Source organism: Somniosus microcephalus, unplaced genomic scaffold (genome assembly GCF_052327205.1).
Source record: "Somniosus microcephalus isolate GS21.2 unplaced genomic scaffold, FLI_Smic_1.0 unresolved_chr1, whole genome shotgun sequence".
NCBI classification, from domain to species: Eukaryota; Metazoa; Chordata; class Chondrichthyes; order Squaliformes; family Somniosidae; genus Somniosus; species Somniosus microcephalus.
This window is the reverse complement of record NW_028225179.1, coordinates 88343611-88364288: the sequence shown is the minus strand read 5'-3', so window position 1 is coordinate 88364288 and position 20678 is coordinate 88343611. Positions and strand designations below refer to the sequence as shown.

The 20678-nt window shown below is 52.9% G+C and overlaps 1 protein-coding gene across 1 annotated transcript in view; it reads left to right on the top strand.

Moving 5' to 3' along the window:
* Positions 1-20678, top strand: part of LOC147095572 (scavenger receptor cysteine-rich domain-containing protein DMBT1-like) — a 960763-nt gene that overhangs the window by 865029 nt on the left and 75056 nt on the right. The window contains exons 4-11 of the mRNA XM_085973664.1: positions 3920-4228; positions 5141-5452; positions 8352-8666; positions 10747-11055; positions 11781-12092; positions 13547-13861; positions 17832-18146; positions 18843-19059. Coding sequence (XP_085829790.1) covers positions 3920-4228; positions 5141-5452; positions 8352-8666; positions 10747-11055; positions 11781-12092; positions 13547-13861; positions 17832-18146; positions 18843-19059 — 2404 coding nt within the window. The remainder of the gene's footprint in view (positions 1-3919; positions 4229-5140; positions 5453-8351; positions 8667-10746; positions 11056-11780; positions 12093-13546; positions 13862-17831; positions 18147-18842; positions 19060-20678) is intronic.

The following is a 20678-nucleotide window of genomic DNA, read 5'->3' as shown; positions in this document are numbered from 1 at the left end:
CCCTCCAGCCTTCACAAAGATGGCGACGATCGCAAGCCGCTTGTTGAGCGCGATGGGAGGTGCCTAGCTTGGGCGTGGGTGAGCAACAGAGGCCCAGGCTTACAGGCCTGGAAAAACGGTGAAAGGTAGGAAAATTCTCGATGTTAGAGAAAAGATTTACAAATTAATTAACTTTTTTTAAAAACATGTTGTGTTTTAAAAGCAACTTTTTTTTGCTGGAAATGTAGATTTGAAAAGAAACACGCAGGAAGTGGGAAAAAGAAATGAACCGTTTGGAATCAAGATGGCGGCCACTCACCTCGGTTCAGAATGATAAGGCCCGCCCACAGGTTAACCGTCAGGTTACTGAACTGTAGGATTGGTCAATCATCACGTCACTCAACTGTAGGATGGCCCGCCCACACACACAATGAACCCGCCCCCACTCGATGCAAATGAGCAGATAATGAGCGGAATTTTGAACGTTTTTTGGGTACCGTCGGCACAATTTTTGTCCGACCGTCGGCACAATTTTTGTCCGAGCGAAAAGTAAATATGCCTACAAGAATCCCCTAATGATGAGCTTTCTTTTGATATAACATATGTGTAGGTATGCTCTATAACTTTTGATTGTATAGCCGGCCAGAGAGACAGACAGAGAGACATATCCTTTTATATATATAGATATTCAAGAAGGTGTTGGATATATTTCTTAAGGCTAATGGGATCAAGGGGTATGGGGAGAAAGCAGGGACCGGGTCCTGAATTTGGATGATCAGCCATGATCGCATTGAATGGTGGAGCAGGCTCGAGGGGCCGAATGGCCTACTCCTGCTCCTATCTTCTATGTTTCTATGTTATGTGTGACTTGGAGGGGAACTTGCAGGTGGTGGTGCTCCCATGCGGCTGCTGCACTTCTAGGTGGAAGAGCTCATGGGTTTGGGAGCTACTGTCGAAGTAGCCTTGGCGAGTTGCTTCAATGCATCGTGTGGACAGCACACACTGCAGCCACGGTGCACCAGTGGTGGAGGGAGTGAATGTTTAATGTGGTAGATGAGATGCCAATCAATTGGGCTGCTTTGTCCTAGATGGTGTCGAGCTTCCCGAGTGTTGGTGCAGCACTCTTCCAGGCAAGTGGAGAGTATTCCATCACACTCCTGACTTGTGCATTGTAAGTGGTGGAAAGGGGCCCATAGCCTTTACTACATCCAGTGCGCTCAGCTGTTTCTTGATACCACATGGAGTGAATCGAATTGGCTGAAGACTGGCATGGGGGGACCTCAGGAGGAGGTCGAGATGGATCATCCACTTGGCATTTCTGGCTGAAGATGGTTTAGCCTTTTTAGCCTTGTCTTTTGCACTCCCGTGCTGGGCTGTGACATCATTGAGAATAGGGGAGTTCATGGAGCCTCCTCCTCCCGTTAGCTGTTTAATTGTCCACCACCATTCACGACTGGATGTGGCAGGACTGCAGAGCTTTGATCTGATCTGTTGGTTGTGGGATCACTTATCTCTGTCTATAGCATGCTCCTTCCACTCTTTAGCATGCATGTAGTCCTGTGTTGTGGCGTCACCTCATTTTCAGGTCTGCCTGGTGCTGCTACTGGCATGCTCCTCTACACTCCTCATTGGACCAGGGTTGGTCGCCTGGGTTGATGGCAATGGTAGAGTGAGGAATATGCTGGGCCATGAGGTTACAGATTGTGGTGGAATACAATTCTGCTGCTGCTGATGGCCCACAGTGCCTCATGGATGCCCAGTTTTGAGCTGCTAGATCTGTTCTAAATCTATCCCTTTTGGTACGTTGGTAGTGCCACACAACACGATAGAGGGTGTCCTCCGTGTGAAGACAGGACTTTGTCTCCACAAGGACTGTGCAGTGGTCAGTCCTAACAATACCGTCATGGGCATATGCAATTGCGACAGGCAGATTGGCGAGGATGAGTTTAAATAGGTTTTTCCCTCTTGGTTCTCTCAGCACCTGCTACAGGCCAATCAGGCAGCTATGTCCTTCAGTGCATGGCCAGCTCGGTCCATAGTGGTGCTACTGAGCCACTCTTGGTGATGGACATTGAAGTCCCCCACCCAGAGTACATTGTGTGCCCTTGCTACTCTCAGTGCTTCTTCCAAGTGGTGTTCAACATGGAGGAGTACTGATTCATCAGCTGAGGGAGGGCGGTAGGTGGTAATCAGCAGGAATAAAAAGCTAGTATCAGTAATGGTAACCATGAAACTATCAGATTGTAAAAAAAACATCTGGTTCACTAATGTCCTTTAGGGAAGGAAATCTGCCGCCCGTACCTGGTCTGGCCTATATGTGACTCCAGACCCACAGCAACGTGGTTGACTCTTAACTTCCCTCTGAAAGCAAGTCACTCAGATGTCACTAACTCCCTACCTAACAGCATTGTGGGAGTACCTTCACCACACAGACTGCAGCGGTTCAAGAAGGTGGCTCACCACCACCTTCTCAAGGGCAATTAGGGATGGGCAATAAATGCTGGCCTTGCCAACGATGCCCAAATCCCATAAACGAAAAAAAATCATCAGCTGGGGGAGGGCAGTAGGTGGTAATCGGCAGGAGGTTACCTTGCCCATGTTTGACCTGATGCCATCAGACTTTATGAGGGGCCTACATAAAGTGGATAGGAAGGACCAATTTCCCCTAGCAGAGAGGTCAATAACCAGGGGGCATAGATTTAAAGTAATTGGTAGAAGGATTAGAGGGGAGTGGAGAACCTTTTACACCCAGAGGGCAGGGTGGGTGGGAGGTGGTCTGGAACTCATTGCGTGAAAGGGTGGTAGAGGCAGAAACGCTCATCACATTTAAAAAGTACTTGGATATGCACTTGAAGTGCCGCAACCTCCAAGGCAATGGACCAAGAGCTGGAAAGTGGGATTAGGCTGGACAGCTCTTTTTCGGCCGGCACAGACACGATGGGTCAAATGGCCTCCTTCTGTACTGTAGATTTCTATGATTCTATACCCAGGGATGGTGATGGAGGAGTCTGGGATATTGGTTGATAGGTATGATTCGAGCCCGGGAATGGGAGGCTAGAGTTCTGGACACCCCATTACAGAAGAGGTATTCGAGCCCGGGAATGGGAGGGTAGAGTTCAGGACACCCCATTATAGGAGGGGTATTCGAGCCCGGGAATGGGAGAGTGAATTCAGGACACCCCATTATAGGAGGGTTATTCGAGCCTGTGAATGGGAGGGTGAGTTCTGGACACCCCCATTATAGATGGGGTATTCGAGCCCAGGAATGGGAGGGTGAGTTCTGGACACCCCATTATAGGAGGGATATTAATAGCCCGGGAATGGGAGGGTAGAGTTCTGGACACCCCATTATAGGAGGGGTATTCGAGCCCGGGAATGGGAGGGTGAGTTCTGGACACCCCATTATAGGAGGGGTATTCGAGCCCGGGAATGGGAGGGTGAGTTCTGGACACCCCCATTATAGATGGGATATTCGAGCCCGGGAATGGGAGGGTGAGTTCTGGACACCCCATTATAGGAGGGGTATTCGAGCCCGGGAATGGGAGGCTAGAGTTCTGGACACCCCATTATAGGAGGGGTATTCGAGCCCGGGAATGGGAGGGTAGAGTTCTGGACACCCGATTATAGGAGGGGTATTCGAGCCCGGGAATGGGAGGGTGAGTTCTGGACACCCGATTATAGGAGGGGTATTCGAACCTGGGAATGGGAGGGTGAGTTCTGGACACCCCATTATAGGAGGGGTATTCGAACCTGTGAATGGGAGGGCGAGTTCTGGACACCCCATTATGGGAGGGGTATTCGAGCCCGGGAATGCGAGGGTAGAGTTCTAGACACCCCATTATAGATTGGGTATTCGAGCCCGGGGAGCGGGTGCGATGACTGCTGTCTGTACATTAGGTCACCAGCTCACAGTGTAAGAGTTGCTTTGGTCCTTTTCCAGGTCCGGTGCCCCCCAGGCTGCAAGGAGGTCCTGACTCGTGTTCGGGGAGAGTCGAGGTGTACAACTATTCCACCTGGGGCACGGTTTGCGATCATAACTGGGACATCTTGGATGCCTCGATTGTCTGCAGGCAGCTCAAGTGTGGGGCTGCCATGTCTGTGAGCACCGGCTTCGCCCCAGGGGTAGGCCCCATCTGGCTGGATGATGTAGGGTGTGTTGGGACGGAGGCGACCATCACTGAGTGCCCGGCAGACCAGCGGAATATCAGCAACTGTACGCACAGCCAGGATGCTGGAGTTACTTGCTCAGGTCAGCAGTAATGGTGCGCGATGCTAAAGAGTGTGGAACGTTCTGACCCACACAGAGCAGGAAAGGCTCAGGCTCCATCTCTGGCCTGTGCTCAGTTAGCAGGTCACACCCAGTGTGGTACTGAGCTCCCCAGACACACAAACAGAGCAGGAAAGGCTCAGGCTCCATCCCCGGCCTCTGCTGAGTTAGCGGATCACAGCCGGTGTGGTACTGAGCCCCCCAGACACACAAACACACACACAGAGCAGGAAAGGCCCAGGCTCAATCCCTGGCCTGTGCTGAGTTAGCAGGTCACACCCGGTGTGGTACTCAACCACACACAAACACACTGTGATGAAATATATGCCTTCATCAGCCCATGTGTTTTATCTGCTTTGTATTGTGTAAACCGCCTCCTTTTGTTCCTATTGTGTGTATTGGCTACGCCCCTGTCTTTTGCCATATAAAGTTCTCAAGAGCTGTATGAGTCATTTCTACCAGACGAACCCGATGTGGGAAGACCTGCAATGCTGCAATGTTCTTAGTGATTAAAAGCCTTCAGTTGAATCCTTGTCTTTGAGTTATTGATGGCATATCACACACACCGAGCAGGAAAGGCCCAGGCTCCATCCCCGGCCTGTGCTGAGTTAGCTGATCACTTGAGAGGCTGAATGGGCCTACTCCTGGTCCTATATAACAGGCCCGAGGGGCTGAATGGCCACTTCCTGTTCCTGTGTAACAGTTTCAAGGAGCTCAATGGCCTCCTCCTGATTCTTTGTAACAGGCTTGGGGGGCTGAATGGCCTCCTGTTCCTATGTAACAATTTTAAGGGGCTGAATGGCCTCCTCCTGTTCCTTCGAGGAGGGAGGGGAAACTAGTGCTGATTAAAACCACAGGAGGAGAAAGGTCCAAACCTTGTGTTGTCCCTGGCAGGTCGTTTCCCGGTCAGACTGACAGACGGGAACAACATATGCTCGGGGAGGGTGGAGATCTTTCATAACTCCACCTGGGGGACAGTCTGCAACGAGGGCTGGAACCTCACCGACGGGGACATTGTGTGCAAGCAGCTGAACTGTGGGAAGGCCGAGTCGGTAACCGGGGCTTACCGTGGCCGAGGGAACGGGGAGGTCCTGCTGAGCGGTGTCAAGTGTGACAGGACGGAGCGCTCCCTGGACCGATGCCTCTCCAACCTAGTCAATGCCAACAACAATGCCTATGGTCAGCACGCTGGGGTCATCTGCTCAGGTGAGTCGTGAGCTTTCATTATGCTTGTCGTAACACAACCTGCTGTTCCACACCTCTCGCACCAAGTCCTGTTCACCCCTCACCCCCTGAGCTCGCTGACCTACATTGGCTCCCGGTCAGGCAACGCTTCGATTTTAAAATTCTCATCCTAGTCTCAAAATTCTTCCATGGCCTTGCCCCCTCCCTATCTCCATAATTTCTCCAGCCATACGATTCTCACCCTCCTGTTCAAATCCCTCCATGGCCCATCGCCCACTTCCTAGCTCTGTAACCTTCTCCAACCCTACAATTGTCATACTCATCTTCACATCCCTCTATGGACCTAGCTCTTCCCCATCTCTAACCTCCTTTGTCCCTACGATTCTCATATTCATCTGTACAGTGCTCCGTCAGTACTGCCCCTGCAACAGTGCAGCGTTCCCTCAGTACTTCCCCGCTGAGAGTGCAGCGCTGCCTCTGTGCTGCCCTTCTGACAGTGCAGTGCAATCTCAGTCCTGCCCCTCCAACAGTGCAGCGCTCCCTCAGTACTGCCCCTCCGATAGTGCAGCACACCCTCAGTACTGATCCTCCAACAGTGCAGCACTCCCTCAGTATTGATCCTTTGACAGTGCAGCGCTCCCTCAGTACTGCCCCTCCGACAGTGCAATGCTCCCTCAGTACTGCCCCTCCGACAGTGCAGCGCTCCCTCAGTACTGCCCCTGCGACAGTGCAGTGGCCCTCAGTACTGCCCCTCCGACAGTGCAGTGCTCCCTCAGTACTGCCCCTCCGACAGTGCAGCGCTCCCTCAGTACTGCCCCTCCAACAGTGCAGCGCTACCTCAGTACTGCCCCTTCAACAGTGCAGCGTTCCCTCAGTACTTCCCCTCCGACAGTGCAGCACTCCCTCAGAACTGCCCCTGACAGTGCAGAGCTCCCTCAGTACTGCCCCTCCGACAGTGTAGTGATCCCTCAGTACTGCCCCTCCGACAGTGCAGTGCTCCCTCAGTACTGCTCCTCCGACAGTGCAGTGCTCCCTCAGTACGGCCCCTCTGACAGTGCAGAGCTCCCTCAGGACTGCCCCTCCGACAGTACAGTGCTCCCTCAGTACTGCCCCTCTGACAGTGCAGAGCTCCCTCAGTACTTCTCCTCCGACAGTGCAGCACTCCCTCACTAATGCCCCTCCGTCAGTGCAGTGCTCCCTCAGTACTTCCCCTCCGACAGTGCCGCACTCCCTCAATACTGCCCCTCTGACAGTGCAGTGCCCCCTCAGTTCTGGCCCTCCGACAGTGCAGTGCTCCCTCAGTACTGCCCCTCCGACAGTGCAATGCTCCCTCAGTACTGCCCCTCCGACAGTGCAGCGCTCCCTCAGTACTGCCCCTGCGACAGTGCAGTGGCCCTCAGTACTGCCCCTCCGACAGTGCAGTGCTCCCTCAGTACTGCCCCTCCGACAGTGCAGCGCTCCCTCAGTACTGCCCCTCCAACAGTGCAGCGCTACCTCAGTACTGCCCCTTCAACAGTGCAGCGTTCCCTCAGTACTTCCCCTCCGACAGTGCAGCACTCCCTCAGAACTGCCCCTGACAGTGCAGAGCTCCCTCAGTACTGCCCCTCCGACAGTGTAGTGATCCCTCAGTACTGCCCCTCCGACAGTGCAGTGCTCCCTCAGTACTGCTCCTCCGACAGTGCAGTGCTCCCTCAGTACGGCCCCTCTGACAGTGCAGAGCTCCCTCAGGACTGCCCCTCCGACAGTACAGTGCTCCCTCAGTACTGCCCCTCTGACAGTGCAGAGCTCCCTCAGTACTTCTCCTCCGACAGTGCAGCACTCCCTCACTAATGCCCCTCCGTCAGTGCAGTGCTCCCTCAGTACTTCCCCTCCGACAGTGCCGCACTCCCTCAATACTGCCCCTCTGACAGTGCAGTGCCCCCTCAGTTCTGGCCCTCCGACAGTGCAGTGCCCCCTCAGTACTGCCCTCCGACAGTGCAGCGCTTCTTCAGTACTGCCCCTCCGACAGTGCAGCACTTTATCAGAACTGCCCCTCTGACAGTGCAGAGCTCCCTCAGTACTGCCCCTCTGACAGTGTAGTGCTCCCTCAGTACTGCCCCTCCGACAGTACAGTGCTCCCTCAGTACTGCCCCTCCGACAGTGCAGTGCTCCCTCAGTACTGCCCCTCTGACAGTGCAAAGCTCCCTCAGTACTGCCCCTCCAACAGTGCAGCGCTCCCTCAGTACTGCCCCTCCGACAGTGCAGTGCTCCCTCAGTACTGCCCCTCTGACAGTGCAGCACTCCCTCAGTACTGCCCCTCCGTCAGTGCAGTGCTCCCTCAGTACTTCCCCTCCGACAGTGTAGTGCTCCCTCAGTACTGCCCCTCCGACAGTACAGTGCTCCCTCAGTACTGCCCCTCCGACAGTGCAGTGCTCCCTCAGTACTGCCCCTCTGACAGTGCAGAGCTCCCTCAGTACTGCCCCTCCGACAGTGCAGCGCTCCCTCAGTACTGCCCCTCCGACAGTGCAGTGCTCCCTCAGTACTGCCCCTCTGACAGTGCAGCACTCCCTCAGTACTGCCCCTCCGTCAGTGCAGTGCTCCCTCAGTACTTCCCCTCTGACAGTGCAGCACTCCCTCAGTACTGCCCCTCCGACAGTGCAGTGCCCCCTCAGTACTGCCCCTCCAACAGTGCTGCACTCCCTCAGTACTGCCCTTCTGACAGTGCAGTGCCCCCTCAGTACTGCCCCTCCGACAGTGCAGCGCTCCCTCAGTACTGGCACCGGAAGTTTTGGCCTGGATTTTGTGCTCAAGGCTCTGGAGTGGTTCTCGAGCCCACGACCTCCTGACCCCGAGGCGAGACACTGAGGCATGGCTGACACAGGAGGAGGTTCGAATTCGAGGGTGGAAGGTGATGAACCCCTTTCTGTTGCTTGTGTTCCAGGAGGGGGTTTGGTGAGACTGGAAGATGGAGACGACATGTGTCGTGGGAGAGTGGAGATCCTTCACCACTCTGTCTGGGGAACGGTTTGCAGCGATTACTGGGACCTGCATGATGCGCAGGTCGTGTGCCGGCAGCTCAACTGTGGGAGGGCAGTTTCGGTCACCACCGGAGCCTCCTTTGGGCAGACCAGCGGCCCAATCTGGTTAGATGACGTGCGCTGTGACGGGACTGAGTCGCGCCTCGATCGATGTGTTGCGACACCGTGGGGCAAACATAACTGTCGGCACAGCGACAATGCTGGAGTTCAGTGCTCAGGTAACATTGCGCTAACCCGGTCAGAATGGGCACTGGCAGATCTCCCAGTCGGGCAGTGTTCGGTGAGTGAGCGAGTCTTGGCTTGTGTGGAGTTGGCCGATCTATTGTGTGCAGTTTTGGTCATATTGTGTGCAGTTTTGGTCGCCTTATCTGAGGAAGGTTGTTCTTGCCATGGAAGGAGTGCAGCGAAGATTCACTGGGCTGATACCTGGGATGGCAGGAATGACGTATGAGGAGAGATTGTGTTGATTGGGCTTATACTCACTGGAGTTTAGAAGATTGAGAGGGGATCTCATCGAAACCTATAAAATTCTGTCAGGCCTAGATAGACTAGATGCAGGATGGATGTTCCCTATGGCCGGGGAGTCCAGAACCAGGGGTCATAGTCTAAGGATAAGGGGTAAACCATTTAGGACTGAAATGAGGAGGAATTTCTTCACCCAGAGAGTGGTGAACCTGTGGAATTCTCTACCGCAGAAGGCAGTTGAGGCCAGTTCATTAAATATATTCAAGAAAGAGTTGGATATATTTCTTGAGGCTAAAGGGATCAAGGGGTATGGGGAGAAAGCAGGGACCGGGTACTGAATTTGGATGATCAGCCATGATCACATTGAATGGCGGAGCAGGCTCGAGGGGCCGAATGGCCTACTGCTGCTCCTATCTTCTATGTTTCTCACCCGGTGTGGTAGTGAGACTCACACACACAGAGCAGGAAAGGCCCAGGCTCCAGTCCCGCCCTGTGCGGAATTGGCTGATCTCACCCAGTGTGATACTGAGCACCCCCCCCCCCCCCACCAGACACACACACAGCAGGAAAGGCCCAGGCTCCATCTCCAGCCTGTTTTGAGTGAGCTGATCGCAGCCGGAGTGGGCGGTAGGGGGGCTATAATTGGGCCTCAGCGCCTCCTGGGTTGGGGAGTGGGGAAAAGCAGTCAGGGTTTTTGCTCCTGATCACTGTCCAGTGACCTGTGCTGGAAAGTATGTGGGTGTGCAGATGTGCTTGTGTGTCTGTCTGGGTGCGCAGATGTGCTTGTGTGTCTGTCTGGGTGTGCAGATGTGCTTGTGTGTCTGTCTGGGTGCGCAGATGTGCTTGTGTGTGTCTGGCTGTGCTGATGTGCTTGTGTGTTTGTCTGGGTGTGCAGATGTGCTTGTGTGTCTGTCTGGGTGTGCAGATGTGCTTGTGTGTCTGTCTGGGTGCGCAGATGTGCTTGTGTGTGTCTGGGTGTGCTGATGTGCTTGTATGTCTGTCTGGGTGTGCAGATGTGCTTGTGTGTCTTTGTGTGTGCAGATGTGCTTGTGTGTTTGTCTGGGTGCACAGATGTGCTTGTGTGTGTCTGGGTGTGCTGATGTGCATGTATGTCCGTCTGGGTATGCAGATGTGCTTGTGTGTCTTTGTGTGTGCAGATTTACTTGTGTGTCTGTCTGGGTGTGCAGATGTGCTTGTGTGTGCAGATGTGCGTGTGCATGTGTGCAGATGTGTGTGTGTCTGTATCCAGTGTACAAGTGTATCGATCTGTGGGTGTGCAGATGTGTCTGTGTGGGTGTGTGCAGATATGTGTTTGTATGTGAGTGAGCAGATGTGCTTGTGTGTGAGTTCAGTTAAGCACAAGATCAGATTCTCCACTTGGTCAAATACCAGAAAATGGGGGCAGTGAGGATTCATAGACTGGGAGCTGGAATGGGAGGGTAGAGTTCTGGACACTGCATTATGGGAGGGGTATTCGAGCCTGGGAATGCGGGGGTAGTGTTATGAACACCCCATTATAGGAGGGGTATTCGAGCCTGGGAATGGGAGGATGAGTTCTGGACACCCCATTATAGGAGGGGTATTCGAGCCTGGGAATGGGAGGATGAGTTCTGGACACCCCATTATAGGAGGGGTATTCGAGCCCGGGAATGGGAGGGTAGAGTTCTGGACACCCCATTATAGGAGGGGTATTCGAGCCCGGGAATGGGAGGGTGAGTTCTAGGCACCCCATTATAGGAGGGGTATTCGAGCCCGGGGAGCGGGTGCAATGAATGCTGTCTGTACATTAGGTCACCAGCTCACAGTGTAAGAGTTGCTTTGGTCCTTTTCCAGGTCCGGTGCCCCCCAGACTGCGAGGAGGTCCTGACTCGTGTTCGGGGAGAGTTGAGGTGTACAACTATTCCACCTGGGGCACGGTTTGCGATCATAACTGGGACATCTTGGACGCCTCGATTGTCTGCAGGCAGCTCAAGTGTGGGGCAGCTGTGTCCGTGAGCACCGGCTTCGCCCCAGGGGTAGGCCCCATCTGGCTGGATGATGTGGGGTGTGTTGGGACGGAGGCGACCATCAGTGAGTGCCCGGCAGACCAGCGGAATATCAGCAACTGTATGAACAGCCAGGAGGCTGGAGTTACTTGCTCAGGTCAGCAGTAATGGCGCGCGACGCTGAAGAGTGTGGAACTTTCTGACCCACACAGAGCAGGAAAGGCTCAGGCTCCATCTCTGGCCTCTGCTGAGTTCGCTGATTCAGCTCAATTGCCAACTCCTGTGTAGCAGGCTCAAATCTGAATGTTCTCCTCCTGTTCGTATGTTATATAATCGAGAGGCTGAATGACCTCCTGTTCCTATGTAACAATTTTAAGGGGCTGAATGGTGTCCTCCTGTTTCTATGTAACACAGTCGAGTGGCTGAATGACCTCCTCTTCCTATGTAATAATTTTAAGGGGCTGAATGTTCTCCTCCTGTTCGTATGTTATTCAATTGAGAGGCTGAATGACCTCCTGTTCCTATGTAACAATTTTAAGGGGCTGAATGGTCTCCTGTTCGTATGTTATACACTCGAGGGGCTGAATGACCTCCTGTTCCTATGTAACAATTTTAAGGGGCTGAATGGCCTCCTCCTGTTTCTATGTAACACACTCGAGGGGCTGAATGACCTCCTGTTCCTATGTAACAATTTTAAGGGGCTGAATGGTCTCCTCCTGTTTCTATGTAACACAGTCGAGGGGCTGAATGACCTCCTCTTCCTATGTAACAATTTTAAGGGGCTGAATGGCCTCCTCCTGTTCCTTCGAGGAGGGAGGGGAAATTAGTGGTGATTAAAACCACAGGAGGAGAAATGTCCAAACCTTGTGTTGTCCCTGGCAGGTTCTTTCGCGGTCAAACTGACAGACGGGAACAACATGTGCTCGGGGAGGGTGGAGATCTTTCATGAGTCCACCTGGGGGACAGTCTGCGACGATGGCTGGAACCTCACCGACGGGAACATCGTGTGCAAGCAGCTGAACTGTGGGAAGGCCGAGTCGGTAACCGGGGCCCACCGTGGCCGAGGGAACGGGGAGGTCCTGCTGAGCGGTGTCAGGTGTGATGGGACGGAGCGCTCCCTGGACCGATGCCTCTCCAACCTAGTCAGTGCCAACAACAGTGCCTGTGGTCAGCACGCTGGGGTCATCTGCTCAGGTGAGTCGTGAGCTTTCATTACTTGTAATAACACAACCTGCTGATCCACACCTCTCGCACCAAGTCCTGTTCACCCCTCACCCCCTGAGCTCGCTGACCTATATTGGCTCCCGGTCAGGCAACGCCTCGATTTTAAAATTCTCATCCTAGTCTCCGAATCCCTTCATGGCTCTCGCCCCTCCCAATCTCTGTAACCTCCTGCAGCCATACAGCCTCCAAGATCGCTGCGCTCCTCCCAATCTGGACTTTTGTGCCTCATTGATTTTCATCTTTCCACCATTGGCGGCAGTGCCTTCAGCTGCTGAGCCCCTGAGCCCTGGAATTCCTTCGCTGAACGTCTCGGCCTCTGTCTCCTCCTCTAATACGCTCCTTAAAACCGACCTCTTTGAACAGGTTTTTGGTCACTGTCCTAATATCTCCTTATGTGGCTCGGTGTCAATTTCTGTCTGATAATGCTCTTGTGAAGCACCGTGGGACGTTTTACTACATTGAAGTGCTGTATAAATGGGAATTGTTGTTGTTGACTGCTGACCCTGCCCCTGTGGAGCTGGGCCTCACCTGCATCTTTCCCCACTTTGGGAGCTTGACTCAGTTGACAGCTCTCTGACCTCTGGGTGACAACGAGGCTGGTTCCAGCCCCATTCCTGGACTTGAGGTGCCGTATAAACATTGATCTTTCTCATTACTGCACCCCGTCTCCTGTTCCTGAGAAGATTTAACTTCTACATAGAGTGACATAGAATGTACAGCACAGAAACAGGCCATTCGACCCAACTGGCCCATATCGGTGTTAATGCTCCACACGAGCCTCCTCCCGCCCTTCTTCATCTAAACTTATCAGAATATCCTTGTATTCCTTTCCCCCTCATGTGTTTATCTGGCTTCCCCTTAAATGCATCTATGCTATTTGCCTCAACTACTCCCTGTGGTAGCGAGTTCCACATTCTCATCACTCTCTGGGTAAAGAAGTTTCTCCTGAATTTTTAGTGACTATCTTATATTTATCGGACCTAGTCTGGTCTCCCTCACAAGTGGAAACATCTTCCCTGCGTCTACCCTATCGAACCCTTTCATAATCATAAAGACCTCTATCAGATCCCCCCTCAGTCTTCTCTTTTCTAGAGGAAAGAGCCCCAGCCTGTTCAAGCTCTCCTGATAGATAGAACCTCTCAGTTCTGGTAGCATTCTTGTATCTTTAGTCATCCGGGGAGCTTTAGCTTTAGATGCCCTTCCTTTCTCCATCGTGGGACCGTGTCTGGTATCATCTTTGTAGATTAGTATTAATCTTGCCCACGCTGTCTCACATCTGGAACCTTGTTTAAGTGCCTTTTGAAAATACAAGTTACTAGATTACCCCTTAAAGCATCGCAGTACATGTTCCACCTACAGCTGCCTGTTTCTGTAGATAGTCCCAGACCAGTTTAACCATGTTCCCATCTCTATTCCAGGTCCAGGTCCAGTGCCCGTACGGCTGGTGAACGGTAACAATATGTGCTCCGGGAGAGTTGAGGTCTATCGTAAATCTGTCTGGGGGACCGTCTGTGATGATGGCTGGGATGTAAATGCAGCGAGTGTGGTCTGCAGACTGTTGAACTGTGGGACGGCCCTGTCAGCACGGACTGGTGCCTACTACGGAGAAGGGACTGGGAACATCTGGTTGGATGATGTGAAGTGTCTTGGGACAGAGCCTGCCCTCGATCAGTGCTCTGTAAACCCATGGGGGGTGAATAACTGCACACACAGCAAGGATGCAGTAGTTACCTGCTCGGGTGAGTGGAGTCACTTGTTCTTTGTGTGTATTGGTTCTTTCGCAATGTATCGCTGTTATAAGAGAGATTCCTCAACCGTGCCTGCACCGCACCCCAAGGCTATGGGGAGAGCGCGGGCCAGTGGGATTAGTTTGGGATTGATACTGGGCTATAGGGAGAGAACAGGGCAGTGGGATTAGTTTGGGATTGATACAGGGCAATGAGGAGAGAGCAGGGCAGTGGGATTAGTTTGGAATTAGTACAGGGCTATGCGGAGAGAGCGGGGCAGTGGGATTAGTTTGGGATTGATACAGGGCAATGAGGAGAGGGGCAGTGGGATTAGTTTGGGATTAGTACAGGGCAATGAGGAGAGAGAGGGGCAGTGGGATTAGTTTGGGATTGATACTGGGCTATGGGGAGAGAGCAGGGCAGTGGGATTCGTTTGGGATTGATACTGGGCTATGGGGAGAGAGCAGAGCAGTGGGATTAGTTTGAGATTGATACAGGGCTATGGGGAGAGATCGGGGCAGTGGGATTAGTTTGGGATTGATACTGGGCTATGGGGAGAGAGCGGGGCAGTGGGATTAGTTTGGGATTAGTACAGGGCAATGAGGAGAGAGCAGGGCAGTGGGATTAGTTTGGGATTGATACTGGGCTATGGGGAGAGAGCAGAGCAGTGGGATTAGTTTGGGATTGATACAGGGCAATTGGGAGAGAGCAGGGCAGTGGGATTAGTTTGGAATTGTTAGACGGCAATGGGGAGAGAGTGGGGCAGTGGGATTAGTTTGGGATTGATACTGGGCTATGGGGAGAGAGCAGAGCAGTGGGATTAGTTTGGGATTGATACAGGGCTATGGGGAGAGAGCAGGGCAGTGGGATTAGTTTGGAATTGTTATACGGCAATGGGGAGAGAGTGGGGCAGTGGGATTAGTTTGGGATTGATACTGGGCTATGGGGAGAGAGCAGAGCAGTGGGATTAGTTTGGGATTGATACAGGGCAATGGGGAGAGAGCAGGACAGTGGGATTAGTTTGGAATTAGTACAGGGCTATGGGGAGAGAGCGGGGCAGTGGGATTAGTTTGGGATTGATACAGGGCAATGAGGAGAGAGAGGGGCAGTGGGATTAGTTTGGGATTGATACTGGGCTATGGGGAGAGAGCAGGGCAGTGGGATTAGTTTGGGATTGATACAGGGCTATGGGGAGAGAGCAGGGCAGTGGGATTCGTTTGGGATTGATAACAGGCTATGGGGAAAGAGCAGGGCAGTGGGATTAGTTTGGGATTGTTATAGGGCAATGGGGAGAGAGTGGGGCAGTGGGAATAGTTTGGGATCGATACCGGGCTATGGGGAGAGAGCAGGGCAGTGGGATTAGTTTGGAATTGTTATACGGCAATGGGGAGAGAGTGGGGCAGTGGGATTAGTTTGGGATTCATACTGGGCTATGGGGAGAGAGCAGAGCAGTGGGATTAGTTTGGGATTGATACAGGGCTATGGGGAGAGAGCAGGGCAGTGGGGTTAGTTTGGGATCGATACTGGGCTATGGGGAGAGAGCAGGGCAGTGGGATTAGTTTGGAATTGTTATAGAGCTATAGGGAGAGAGCAGGGCAGTGGGATTAGTTTGGAATTGTTATAACGCTATAGGGCTATGGGGAGAGAGCGGGGCAGTGGGATTAGTTTGGAATTGTTATAGAGCTATAGGGCTATGGGGAGAGAGCGGGGCAGTGGGATTAGTTTGGAATTGTTATAGCGCTATAGGGCTATGGGGAGAGAGCAGGGCAGTGGGATTAGTTTGGAATTGTTATAGAGCTATAGGGCTATGGGGAGAGAGCAGGGCAGTGGGATTAGTTTGGAATTGTTATAGAGCTATAGGGCTATGGGGAGAGAGCAGGGCAGTGGGATTAGTTTGGAATTGTTATAGAGCTATAGGGCTATGGGCAGAGAGCGGGGCAGTGGGATTAGTTTGGAATTGTTATAGAGCTATAGGGCTATGGGGAGAGAGCAGGGCAGTGGGATTAGTTTGGAATTGTTATAGCGCTATAGAGCTATGGGGAGAGAGCAGGGCAGTGGGATTAGTTTGGAATTGTTATAGAGCTATAGGGCTATGGGGAGAGAGCGGGGCAGTGGGATTAGTTTGGAATTGTTATAGAGCTATAGGGCTATGGGGAGAGAGCGGGGCAGTGGGATTAGTTTGGAATCGTTATCGAGCTATAGGGCTATGGGGAGAGAGCGGGGCAGTGGGATTAGTTTGGAATTGTTATAGAGCTATAGGGCTATGGGGAGAGAGCGGGGCAGTGGGATTAGTTTGGAATTGTTATAGAGCTATAGGGCTATGGGGAGAGAGCGGGGCAGTGGGATTAACAAGAACAACAACTTGCATTTATATTGTGCCTTTAACATAGTAAAACGTCCCAAGGTGCTTCACAGGAATGATTATCAAACAAAATTTGACACCGGGCTACATAAGGAGATATTAGGGCAGGTCAAAGAGGTAGGTCTTAAGGAGCGTCTTAAAGGAGGGGAGAGGTAGAGAGGCAAAGAGGTTTAGGAAGGAAGTTCCAAAGCTTAGTACCCAGGCCGCTAAAGGCACGGCCGACAATGGTGGATCGATTAAAATCGGGGTGCGCAAGAGACCAGAATTGGAGGAGCGCAGAAATCTCGGAGGGTGGTAGGGCTGGAGGAGGTTACAGAGATGGGGAGGGTAGAAAGCCATGGAGAGATTTGAACATGAGGATGAGAATTGTAGGGCTGGAGGAGGTTATAGAGATAGGGAGCGGCGCGGGCCATGGAGAAATTTGAACATGAGGATGAGAATTGTAGGGCTGGAGGAGGTTATAGAGATAGGGAGTGGCGAGGGCCATGGAGGGATTTGAACATGAGGATGAGAATTGTAGGGCTGGAGGAGGTTATAGAGATAGGGAGCGGCGAGGGCCATGGAGTGATTTGAACATGAGGATGAGAATTGTAGGGCTGGAGGAGGTTATAGAGATAGGGAGCGACGAGGGCCATGGAGAGATTTGAACATGAGGATGAGAATTGTAGGGCTGGAGGAGGTTATAGAGATAGGGAGCGGCGAGGGCCGTGGAGGGATTTGAACATGAGGATGAGAATTGTAGGGCTGGAGGAGGTTATAGAGATAGGGAGCGGCGAGGGCCATGGAGGGATTTGAACATGAGGATGAGAATTGTAGGGCTGGAGGAGGTTATAGAGATAGGGAGCGGCGAGGGCCATGGAGGGATTTGAACATGAGGATGAGAATTGTAGGGCCGGAGGAGGTTATAGAGATAGGGAGCGACGAGGGCCATGGAGAGATTTGAACATGAGCATGAGAATTGTCGGGCTGGAGGAGGTTATAGAGACAGGGAGCGGCGAGGGCCATGGAGGGATTTGAACATGAGGATGAGAATTGTAGGGCCGGAGGAGGTTATAGAGATAGGGAGCGGCGAGGGCCATGGAGCGATTTGAACACAAGGATGAGAATTTCAAAAAGGAGGCGTTGCCGGACCGGGAGCCAGTGTAGGTCAGTGAGCACAGGGGTGATGGGTGAACGGGATATGGTGCGTGTTAGGATGCAGAGTTTTGGATGAGCTGAAGTTTATGGAGTGTGGCAGAAGGGAGACAGACCAGGAGCACATTGTAATAGTGAAGTCTAGAGATAACCAAGGGCACGGACACTGGTTTCAGCAGTTGATGAGCTGAGGCAGGGGCGGAGACGGGCGATGTTACGCAGCTGGAAGTAGGCGGTCTTGGTGCTGGAGAGGTTATGGGGTTGGAAGCTCGTCTCGGGGTCAAATAGGACACCAAGGTTGTGAAATGTCTGGTTTAGCCTCAGACAGTGGCCGGGAGAAGGATGGAATCGGTGGCGAGGGAATGGAGTTTTTGGCGGTCTTCGGTCTTCCCAATATTTAGTTGGAGGAAATTTCTGCTCATTCAGGACTGGATGTCGGACAAGCAGCGTTACAAATCAAAGATCTTGTTCCCGTCTCTATTGCAGGTCCGGTGCCCGTACGGCTGGTGAACAGTAACAACATGTGCTCCGGGAGAGTTGAGGTCTATTGTAACTCCGTCTGGGGGACCGTCTGTGACGATGGCTGGGATGTAAATGCAGCGAGCGTGGTCTGCAGACTGTTGAACTGTGGGACGGCCCTGTCAGCACGGACTGGCGCCTATTATGGAGAGGGGACTGGGGACATCTGGATTGTGGGTGTGAAGTGTCTTGGGACAGAGCCTGCCCTTGATCAGTGCTCTGTAACCCCATGGGGGGAGAAGAACTGCACACACAGCAAGGACGCTGGAGTTACCTGCTCAGGTGAGTGGTGTAACCCGCTCGGGTGAGTGGAGTTACCTGCTCGGGTGAGAGAAGTTTACCGCTCAGGTGAGAGGAGTTACCCGCTCGGTGAGTGGAGTCACCCACTCGGGTGAGAGGTGTTACCCACTCGGGTGAGTGGAGTTACCTGCTCCGGTGAGAGGAGTTACCTGCTCGGGTGAGAGGAGTTACCCGCTCGGTGAGTGGAATCACCCGCTCGGGTGAGAGGAGTTACCCACTCGGGTGAGTGGAGTTACCCGCTCGAGTGAGAGGAGTTTCCCGCTCGGGTGAGAGGAGTTACCTGCTCGAGTGAGAGGAGTTTCGGGTGAGCGGAGTCACTCCCCATCGCACTCTCCTGCTCCCTCTTCATACCCTTTAATATCCTACCCAGTCTAATCCCACACTCCTGCTCACTCATCCCTGGTAACCCATTAATCTCTCACGTGCCCCTTATCCACTCTAGTCTCTCTCTGTAACTAACCCCATACCCATGGTAACACCCAGTGAATCTGTGCTACACCTTTTCCTTTGTTTTATAATGATGCATCAAATTCTATTCTCCAACTGTACCCCACCAAAGGTACAAGTTCAATAGACTGGGAGCAGTTTTGCACGCCTGTTATAAAATCCAGGCATGGAGCCCAGTGAAAGTCCAGGTAATCCCAGGCCAGATTAATCGTGTTCTCGTCTCTATTCCAGGTCCGGTGCCCGTACGGCTGGTGAACGGTAACAACGTGTGCTCCGGGAGAGTTGAGGTCCATCATAACTCTGTCTGGGGGACCGTCTGTGATGATGGCTGGGATGTAAATGCAACGAGTGTGGTCTGCAGACTGTTGAACTGTGGGACGGCCCTGTCAGCACGGACTGCTGCCTACTATGGAGAGGGGACTGGGGACATCTGGTTGGATGATGTGAGGTGCAACGGGACAGAACCTGCCCTCGATCAGTGCTCTGCTAACTCATGGGGAGTGAATAACTGCACACACAGCAAGGACGCTGGAGTTAACTGCTTAGGTGAGTGGAGTTACCCGCTCGGGTGAGAGGAGTTACCCGCTCGGGTGAGAGGAGTTACCAGCTCGGGTGAGAGGGGTTACCCGCTCGGGTGAACGGAGTTACCTTCTCGGGTGAGCGGAGTTACCCGCTCGGGTGAGTGGAGTTACCAACTCGGGTGAGCGGAGTTACCCGCTCGGGTGAGAGGAGTTACCCGCTCGGGTGAGAGGAGTTACCCGCTCGGGTGAGAGGAGTTACACCCTTGGGTCAGCAGAGTTACCTGCTCGGGTGATTGGAGTTACCCACTCGGGTGAGCGGAGTTACCCACTCGGGTGAGCGGAGTTACCCGCTCGGGTGAGGGGAGTTACCCGCTCGGGTGAGAGGAGTTAACGGCTCGGGTGAGCGGAGTTACCCGCTCGGGTGAGCGGAGTTACCCGCTCGGGTGAGCGGAGTACCCTGCTCGGGTTAGCGGAGTTCCCTGCTCAGGAGAGCGCTTCCATTTTTGAACTAGTTCCCAACCGTCTAATTGTTACAGCAGTGGGTCCACTTGTCAGGGGGAGGAATTACTTAGAATCAGAGCATCGTAGAAGTTTACAGCATGTGGCCGCAGACTGCTTCATTATCTGAGCAATTGTGAATGGAAATGAACACTGCAATCATCAGCGAATAGCCCTGCAACTGACCATAGGATGGTCGGAAGGTCATTGGTGAAGCTGCTGAAAATGGCTGGGCTGAGGACACTGCCCTGAGGAATGCCTGCAGCGATGTCCTGGGGCTGAGATGATTGGCCTCCAACAACCACCTTCCTCTGTGCTAGATATGGTTCCAGCCACTGGAGAGTTTTCTCCTGATCCCCATTGACTTCAGTAGATGTCAGTATTGTAGCTGTACTGGAACAGCTTGGTTAGAGGCATGGCTAGTTCTGGAGCAGATGTCTTCAGCACTACAGCTAGGGGTATTTTCGGGACCGGTAGCCTTTGCTGTATCCAGTGCGCTCAGCCGTTTCTTGCTATCATGTGGAGTGAATCGAATTGGCTGAGGACTGGCTTCTCTGATGGTGGGGACCACAGGAGGAGGTCGAGATGGATCATCTACTTGGCACTTATAGCTGAAGATGGTTGCAAACCCTTCAGCCTTGTCTTTTGCACTCGTGTGCTGGGCTCCACCATCATTGAGGATGGGGATGTTCATGGAGCCTCCTCCTCCTGTTAGTTGTTTAATTGTCCACCACCATTCACGACTGGATGTGGCAGGACTGCAGATCTTTGATCTGATCCATTGGGTTGTGGTATCACTTAGCTCTGTCAATAGCATGCTGCTTCTGCTGTTTAGCATGCATGTAGTCCTGGGTGCAGCTTCACCAGGTTGGCACCTCATTTTTTGGTACACCAAGTGCTGCTCCTGGCAGGCTCTTCTGCACTCCTCATTGTACCAGGGTTGCTCGCCTGGTTTGATACTGATGGTAGGGTGAGGGATATGTCGGACCATGAGGTTACAGATTGTGGTGGAATACGATGCTGCTGATGGCCCACAGCACCTCATAGA